At 44.0% G+C, this 9,454-nt stretch overlaps 1 protein-coding gene across 2 annotated transcripts; it reads left to right on the top strand.

Moving 5' to 3' along the window:
- The first annotated feature begins 409 nt into the window (after positions 1 to 409).
- PFN2 (profilin 2) lies at positions 410 to 6,802 on the top strand. 2 transcript variants are annotated; one of them, XM_048505049.1, is made up of 3 exons: positions 410 to 563; positions 3,035 to 3,227; positions 5,030 to 6,802. In XM_048505049.1, the coding sequence occupies exons 1-3, from the start codon at positions 432 to 434 to the stop codon at positions 5,125 to 5,127; spliced, it is 423 nt and encodes a 140-aa protein (XP_048361006.1). In that variant the 5' UTR covers positions 410 to 431; the 3' UTR covers positions 5,128 to 6,802. The 2 variants fall into 2 exon arrangements, with proteins under 2 accessions (XP_048361006.1, XP_048361005.1); XM_048505048.1 differs by having other exon boundaries at positions 4,737 to 6,802.
- Positions 6,803 to 9,454: the final 2,652 nt, after the last annotated feature.

Here is a 9,454-nt window from a genome sequence, read left to right as displayed (position 1 = left end):
CGACGCGACGCGCACTCGTATCCTTCCGCCCAGCAGCCGGCAGCGGAAGGATACTCGGTAGCACTCCGCAAAGCGAGGCGGTTTTTCCCCGCCCTCCCTCTTTCTGGTTCTCCTCGCGCCGTTCACTACCGCGGCGGGTCGGTCGGGCGCAGCCCGGCTTTTCCCATTAAAAAAAAAAAGCAGGCGGGCGGCCATCGCGGCCGTTGCTAGAGCCTCAGGTGGCCCCGCCCACCGGTCGCCTCCCCGCCCGCCCGCTCGCTCGCCGCTGCCGCCGCCGTCCTTCCCTCTCGGTCGGCGGGCGCTGCTCGTCGCTTCTCTCTCTCTCCCCTCCTTCCTTCCTCTCAGCCTCCCTCTCCCTCCTTCCTCTTTCCTCCCGCCCGTCCTCCCGCCTGCCGTAGTCCCGGCTCCCCTCCGCCAGGCGCAAGCCGAAGATGGCCGGCTGGCAGAGCTACGTGGATAACCTGATGTGCGATGGCTGCTGCCAGGAGGCCGCCATTGTCGGCTACTGTGACGCCAAGTACGTCTGGGCAGCCACGGCCGGGGGCATCTTTCAGAGCATTACGGTAAGGCAGGCCGGGAAGGGAACCGGGGGGGGGGGGGTGTTGGAAAGGGAGTGGGGATCACTGAAGTGGGACACTGCAGCCCCTAATAAGGGGCAGGCTCGGGACTGGGGAGGGGGCAGCAGATCTCGGGGCTTACAGCGAGGTGCCTAGTCCCACGCGAGCCCTTCCTCCCTGCCCCCTCGCTCCTCAGTGTTTGCACCCTTGTGTTTGCACGGGGGGGGGGGTACTGCACCCCTCTTCTGCCTTTTCACCTTCTCCTTTCCACCTCGGGAGGAGGAGTGGGAAGAGCTGTCACCCTGGGGCCTTTCCCCTCTGCAAAGGCGGCTGTCGGGGGGGGGGGGGTCCTGCCTCCACTTGGAAACCCGAGGTGGGCGGGGAGGCGAGGAAAGGCAAGAAATCTCGGAGCTGGAGGGGGGGGGGAAGAGGCAAAGGGGGGGGATTGGCAAGACCTTGCGCCGGCTTTCCCCTTCAGTAGCCCTGGGCTCCTCATCCTCCTCTCCGAAGGTGGGTGGGGGGCAAAAAGGGAGCCGCGTGCGAAGCCCCGCCGGGAGACATGACGCGGAGGGGGGGGGGGGGGTCGATGTCTTCTCTCCCCACGGAAGATTATGAAAAGCGCCTTTTATAGGAAGGCTCCTGGGGGGGAGAGAGAGGGCAGCCTGCGTTTGTGAGGCCTGGAGCTAATGGGGCGCCCCCCCCCCGCCCCCAAAAGAGAGGTTCTTTCTCTTCGCAGGCTTGCCCGGGGAACGGCTCGCGTGCGCGCTCTCTGCTGCAGGGATCACCTCGGGGCTGCCTGCCTGGCTTGGAGGGCTGGTCTGAGACACGGGGCTGTCCCTAAGGCCGAGACTCCTGAGGGGACCATTTTGCTGGCTTTGGGGCTGCTGAATTGCCTGCCGAGGGTTGTTGGGGGCGTGGGGGGGGGGAGTGAAGCACAGAGCCGGCAGTCCGGTCGGAGGAGGAGGAGGAGAGAAAAGGCCGGGCATGGGAAGCGGCGGGAGGAGGGGGGGGAAGATTCTTGGAGAGCCTTTGCGTAGGATTCCCTCCGCTCAGGCCCTCGCTGCTGGGTAGGGATTTACGAACCTAGCGTAGGAGGCTTTTGTGAATCCGTTCCTCGCCACTGGCTCCATGTTTTCACCTCCAAGATGGCGCACTGCCGCTGATTTTTTTTAACCCCTCCTTTTCCCCCTCCTTTCCCTCGATATTAATCACATCTCCTCCTGCACTGCAGTCTTTCTCTCCTTTTCTCTCTCCTCGTCTGCCTCCGCCTTCCCCTCCCGAGCCTGGGGGTACCCACGAAGTGTCTGATCCATAAAGATCTTTTTTTTAAATCGGATCTTTAGAAGGTTCCTTGTTATGGGTTGTCTTGGCTGTATGGCATTGAAAGCCTGTAATGTTGGAATGCATGTCTCGGTTGTGCAGCTTTGTATAGAAGCTTTGCCAGTGCAGAAGATATGTAATTTGAACTTGCGTTGCAATTGGTGTAGCTCCTGGCAGACCCTTCCTTCACCCAAATGCCATTTTGGCTAGTTGCCTATTTGTCTGCTTATGCAGGCACATCTCACTTGGAAAAGCGAGCTCTCTCCTACTAAAAGATGGCCAGATCTTGTCTTGCCAATACTTACCCTTGTGGGGAGGATTATGGAAGGAGCGTTGGAAGAGCGTTAGTTGTTTTGAAGCATGGTTTAGCCTGTCTTTCCTACAGCAGGCATAGGAACGGGTTAAAAAAGCGGTGCCCTTGGTAGGTGCTGAGCTGGTCTCTCGCACTACTGCTAGGATGTTGATAGGCAGGCGAACTCCTGGCTTATGCCTGGGAATGGTTGGGGCCTGCTATGACTCTGCATTTCTACTGGAAGGAGACGCCTCTTCCATCAAACAATGTTGGAACCACTTTCTGTGGGCTGTTTTGCTTTTCCCCTGTTCTTGCACTCTCTAAAGCCTATGTTTGTTATCCAAATGGCCACAATAGCCTGGGAGTAACTGAAATCTGAACTCATGTTCCACTATCTGATTAAGAGAGCCAAAACACACAGGATAATCATGGGCATACATTGTTTTAGAAGCATGGCTTTATTAACATCCCAAATTGTTACAAACTACTCTGAAATGACAGATTCTGCATTTTGTGCCCATGTTGCATTTGAATTATGTCAAGACCCTTAATACTTTTATTACAAGAGTGATTACATGGTGTTTAATGCCAGTCCCCTCCATGTTTGCTCAAATCCGAGGTTAGTACCCCCTCATCTGTTGTATGTTTGCTCAAAACATATCAACAGGCATAGCTAGGTGCCATTTCTGCTGGTATGAAGATGAAGGGAATTGGGTTATGTATCACTTTTTTAAAGAACCAGCTACATGTGCTCTTTCTTCTAACCAAAAGGGAATTGTAATCTGCTGTTCATTGCATATGTATACAATCTTGAGAATCTCCATTGGAGACTGCTCTGAAACTCTCTGGATTTCTCTTTTGACAGCCTGTAGAAATAGATATGATTGTAGGAAAAGACCGCGAAGGTTTCTTCACCAACGGTCTAACTCTTGGTGCAAAGAAGTGTTCTGTGATCAGAGATAGCCTCTATGTGGACGGTGACTGCACAATGGACATCAGGACAAAGAGTCAAGGTGGCGAGCCAACATATAATGTTGCTGTAGGCAGAGCTGGCCGAGGTAAGCTTACATTCTTCTAATAATGGGAATAACATGTTGACTTGAAATAATTTCAGTTGCTTTTGACTGCATCGACCCACAAGATCTTTCTGCTAAATGATCTGAGCTGTCAGTGTGGAAAGCAAGGCTACATTCTTGAAGGGTGGGATGAATACAAGATGTGATTTGGCAATCCAAACTCACATTAGTTCAAGTTAGATCTTAGACTTAGTTAATACAGTTGCTCTCAAACTCTGGTTATTTGACTAGATAGTTCATAGGCTACTTCTGCTTTGTTAAAGGGTTATTTCTAATATATAAAAGGGTTAAAGGGTTATTTTTAATTTCTAATTTCAGTGTCTGTTTTTCCCCCCAACCTGGACTGCAAGATAACAGTTTAAACAGACTTATTTAAAGTTTGCCTAACTTATGCTTGTGCATTTCTGCTGTCAAACATGTAAACTGGATAATGCTTGAAAGAAAGATTCTCTAACAGCCTGACTCTGCACTATATTTTATTGGGATTCCCCATTGTTTTCAACCATTCCAAGAAGCATAGTTAAGATGGCGCTCTGAATTTATATGCATGAGCTTGACTGTTCTTCAGCATACTAACTTGCCTTGGAGGGGTGGGGGAGTAAAAATTGTATGCCTTATGAAATGAACCCCTTAACTCGTGAGCTCCCAAAGGCACCTGGTGGGCCACTGCAAGTAGCAGAGTGCTGGACTAGATGGACTCTGGTCTGATCCAGCAGGCTCTTTCTTATGTTTTTTGAAGACTTGTTTTTATACATGTAGTCAGTTAGCATTGTACAATGTTACCATTTCTGTTCTTACAGTTATAGCTTGAGTAAATAAAAGATTTGCAGTTTGGACTTAGTTAACTTTAGGTGCAACTGGTGCTGTAAGGCAAATCTATTTTACACGGTTAGCCCATATGGCAAATAGATGCATCTACAAATAGATGCCAATATATAGTAAGAGCATAACATTGTCTTCAGCACAGAACAAATGTACATCTCAGTGACACCTGCTGGCATGTTTCAGGAGGTGCAGGTGATTGTTATAGTAAAGGTCTTCAGGACGCTGCCTATCCTGGCATAAAAATACATTTGGGTTATTTTTATACTATGAATAATTCTTGATTGACATAAAAATATTGGACCAAGTAAAGCTGATGTAATGGGTACATTGCATCTCTAAAGACTATAATAGATCATGAGTTGACATCTTTGCTTCATTTACCTTCCTAGATATAATCAAGAGTTTTCTGGCCCTTAATATGCCCCATGATGCTTATTGAAACACTTCGTCCTATTAAACTAGTGGCTGTTTTGTTTACCATATGCTTATTTGTATAAAAGGTTTCCCTTAAATAACGGCTGTTTAAAACAATGCAGTACTGCTGTCTTGATTGTTGCTCTAGGGTACCGTATTTGAATATGCTTGTTGCACTGCTTTATTAAAAGATCGAGTCGTTCCTTATCTAACACACCCCTTTTTAAAACTTCTTTTTCTCTTCTTTTTCAGTCTTGGTCTTTGTAATGGGCAAAGAAGGGGTCCATGGAGGCGGATTGAATAAGAAGGCATACTCAATGGCAAAATACTTGAGAGACTCTGGGTTCTAGTTGCTAGGCAGACTGTTAAGTATTAGGGAAAATTGCTATTAAACTTTCCTGGCAGCAAGCTACATTGTGGAAACTTTAGTAGCAATGCAGGGTGATGGGGTATGAACCTATGTCTCCTTTGTATCCCTCTGTTGGTGGGGAAAGGTGTTACTCTTTCTTTAATTATGTTCATCCTTGTTTCCTTGTGTACTCCAGCATTGGTTATGGTCATGGGAAAGGAAGGTGTCCATGGAGGGACACTCAACAAGAAAGCATATGAACTGGCTTTATACCTGAGGAGGTCTGATGTCTAAGCAGCCTCTCCCCATCCACATAGCGACTGTCTTCATCACCGCCCTGTTATGTTCACAGTACTACCAGAATGTAGATGGTGGTTTATTTACACATCTTTTCCCTGACGTCATGGCTCCAGTTACCCTTTTTGTTTGTATGTTAATCACTGTTATACCCATATCCTGTATCTGGCACCATTATCGCAACACACAGACGATATGCATGATACGTTGAAGCCTCGGAAGGGAAATCATGTCAAGTCCAGGCTTTGCTTTGTCTTAGCAGTTAAAGTGACGTTGAAAACTAAACCAATTTAAACACTAAATAAGGTGCAGATTGTACAATCCAGATTGATCAATGCCTCTTCAGCACTTTGAGCATTTACACAGCTCATGAGTCTTCCTTCTGCAGAGCATGGTTGGGAGGGAAAAAAGTGCATGCATATCTCTACTTTCTTCCCCCCCCCCTTGTCCTCATCTTTCATCTATTTTTTTGTTTGCTTCATCTATATATATATATAAATATATATACATATTTTTTTTAATACAGTGCCTGGTTTGTTTAACCAATTTGCCGCTTGGAAGCTGTTTAAAAGTGTTGCTCTAGTTTTGTTGTTGCTCCTCTGTGTAGACTTGCAAAACTCCTCATGGTGTCCGAAGCACATCCTGCTTTTTTTTTTCAAGGGTAACTGCAAAACTATGAAAGGTGCCGATGCATTTCTCCCCTCACCTGATCACCACCATCACCATCTTGAATGAATCCCCAGGGACATTCCATCACTGCAGTAGCTCAGGCACGCAACTCTTGTTTTTTTTTTGCCAGCTCCTGTTCTGTAGTTGAACTGTATAAAAAAAAGGCTGCCATCATGGACTTTAGATATCCCAGTGTAACCATCTGGAGTGTGTCCGGTTTCAGTTTTTCATAGGACCAATTTTGATTTGCAGCGTGGGGGGGTTTTATATGAAACTGCAATGTCATTGTAGAAAGCTACCACTTTCAGCCACATGCAGGTATGTTAGACTGACTTCAGTCTGGCCGATCTCTTAACTGGTAAATAAGACTTGCTGCTCTGATACCAATGTGTGTGTTGAGGGTTGGTAGCTGTAAAATAAAATGGTCCAAACGGATACCATTTCAGATCTAATTGTCATTTGGCCTGTCATGCCCTTGCTGCAGAAATTGTGGAGTAACCTGCCTTTGTGCACTAGTTATTTAAAACATGTATAACCAAATTGTCAGTTTGAGCACGGTACTAACTTGTATGTCCATTTTAAAAGAGAACTGCAGAACTCTGTATTCAAAAGAGAAAATGGGAGATGGTCTTGGTTGGAATAACTGAGTTGGCTGTCTTGTGATGAATTTTTAATATGTATTCTGTGCCATACTAATGTTTAAAAACAAAACCATGGAACTGTTGCTATTGTGAAATGGATTTTAACTGACAAGAACGGTTTCTTCTGAATGGCACTACTTTAGGAACACTCTAGTATTTGCTTCTATTGTTTGGGCCTTGTGGATAATGTACAGACTTAAAACAAATTCTTGTTGCTGATTTGTCCATTTCTTTCCCTGCACTTTGTTACATCTGGGATACAGTCTAACTCATCTGATTTAATATGCATTTCAAAAAATGCCATAACTATTAAACACCTTGTTTACAGACAGATGAAATAAATTTATTCCAACCAAATAAAATAAAGAGTGAGTGTGTTTTGTGATTTGTCCCCCCCCCCCCCAGTCAATTTTAGAAAACCTGGTTACTTCGTAGTGTTTTTTCCTGTATTGGTAGCAGTGTAGTGCAATCTTGTTATGTGGTATGACATAAACAACCTTGGAGCAATCCCGTGATTGCAATAAAGCCACTCTGGATCAAATCTTTATAGTGTAGATTTTAATGTAATAAAATGCCACTACTGGGACTGTGAAACAAACAGCCTCACTAAGTTTTCAGTAACAACATATGAATCCCTGTAGTTCTAAGTCATTCTGCACATCTGGATTATATTCTCAGGTAAAATAATAGCTCTGCTACTACACAAAAAAGCTGTTTTAAGCAGGGTTATTTCTGTAGTGCTGCTTTTCAGTTTGTCTTTCGTACAGCTACTATTCTTGTCCTTAAGGGGGATAAGTGACTTTTCTGCTAGTGAGTTTTCTTTTTGACCTGTAAATTGGAACACAAAGTTAATGCATGCATGAATTGCTGAGCCAAAGGCTACCTTCTGGGTTTCAGTACTGTGGGAAGTAGTAAAACCTAGCTAGAGTGGGTGCAAGTTTTTTAATTTCTAGACCACTGGTTGCCATGGTGACTGGCTTGAAACTGAACAGTGTGAGGATCTTGTTGCCCCTAAGTACCTTTTCTGTAAATCCATAAAACACTTGATTTATTCTTTTCCAGGACTTCAGCTTTATCCTTTTTCTGGCCCTGACAAGTGTGCTAGTCTGTAAGTAAAGCCTGCTAGTCTTTCCAAGTAAAATTGACTTCTGTTCCCCAAAAACTGCTTTGATGCCTCTTTACTGTCTAGCTTGCCTTCTTTAAATAAACAGGTACTTATTTAAATACTTTTCTCATTACCACCAAAGTAATTACAAATTTGCCTGTGGAGATCCTTTTCCCTTCCAGCTTCAGAGCTGCGGGGCTGTCAAGGCTTGTGTGCGAATTTTTCCAATTGCAGCTATAGTTAATAACAGACCTCACTTCAGATGGCTGCAGATGTTGGTAGTTTTACCTAATGACAGACAAATTGCAGTGTCGTATGATCTTCTTAGTGGTTCTTTTCTGATCTATAATTTCTATTGTGTATATTCTAGTCCTGGCCAAAACATCACATGGTTTGCATGCATTATGAGCAAGCTACATGCTATATACTGTAATCCCAGCTTTTCACTGGTATCGAGGCCTCTGCTTCATAAGATACTAGATTTGGATTGTTAAAGTTGCAACTTCTTGAACGTTTTTGAGTGGTGTTATGAAATCAGACATGCCTTTTAGAAATAGCCTCCCACCCTTCCTCTTAAAATCTATATTTTGTAGTTATTACTGTCAAATATAAAGTCTGAGCAAAAACCTGTGAAATATTTTCCCCTTGCAAGTGACCTACTGCCATTCTCATTTGAGTCCCACCTATCTTCTCAAGATATCTTTTTTCACTTCCTTGTAAAAAATCATTGGCACTTTTGTGAAACTGGCCATTTCACTTTAGTCGCTACATGTACAAAGACTATTGTAAGGGGTGGGGAATACACTGAAATAATAACAGTAATACTCTGACATATCTTGCAGATAGATCCATAGACTATATCCTAATCCTTTTCTCTTTTAACTATTTTTATTGGTGTGCAGTCTGGCTAACTCTACTTTTTAGTTCATAGACTGTCTCATACCAACAGTAACTGTTGGTGTGTAGGATGGTTTACTAATGACCATTCATTCTAATTGAATCTCCCTTTCTACCATTAATAGATCATTATTTATATCGATTTTCACTTTTACTGTTCTATGTACTTCAAAAAAATTTCCCAAAACTTTTTTACCTCTTTACATTCTATCCACATATGGATGTAGTATGCTCCCTGTTCACCACAATGCCAACTTCTTGGGCTCAATCCCTTAATCATATAAGCTAGCTGTATTGGGGTTCTATACCATTTAAGTATTACCTTTCTTTCCAGTTCCACATATTTTTCAATCTTTATCTTATTCATACTTTCCATGATTCTTTCCATTTTTTCATCATCAAGAGTTTTTCTTTCTCCCATTTTTGCTTCAACATTCTCAACATAAAATCCTTATCTTCCAACATATATTTATAAACTAATCCCAATATTTTTCCTTGAATCTCCCTTTCTAGTATGAGTTGAATAAAGCATTGTGTTGTCTGAGATCTCTTGCTGCATCTTGGTTGCCCTTAATTTTTTTTATGGGTGATTTTTTTCTTTTTGGTAAATACTTAAGATGAGTGAGCCAGATTGTGGTTACAACAGATTTCAGCATTGCTGTTCCACATATTCTTTCACTACGGCTTATTTGTCTTTCTTGGTTTGAACCTGCTCTATGGTATCTGATGCTGACTCCTAATAAGTTTAAAGAAGTCTTGTGCTAGTCAGTCTACATGACTATTTCAGCCAACATGATATTTTAGTGGATTCGGTAAGCATTGTTCCTAAGGATGGTTCCTTTTAATGGCATAGCTCCTAAGGATCACAACTATCCTCAAGTCCGCTAACTCAGTTGGGTTTTGGACAGTCGCAGTGGCTTTGCCTGCATGTGCGCTCCTGGCTTTCATTGTGATTGGTGAAATAAAGGTTATAAAATGTTTTCCCTTGTGACAAAGGGCATAGGGGTATATG

Source organism: Sphaerodactylus townsendi, linkage group LG08 (genome assembly GCF_021028975.2).
Source record: "Sphaerodactylus townsendi isolate TG3544 linkage group LG08, MPM_Stown_v2.3, whole genome shotgun sequence".
NCBI lineage: Eukaryota > Metazoa > Chordata > Lepidosauria > Squamata > Sphaerodactylidae > Sphaerodactylus > Sphaerodactylus townsendi.
Note: the sequence above shows the minus strand (reverse complement) of the source record. Positions and strands in the feature narration are given on the sequence as shown.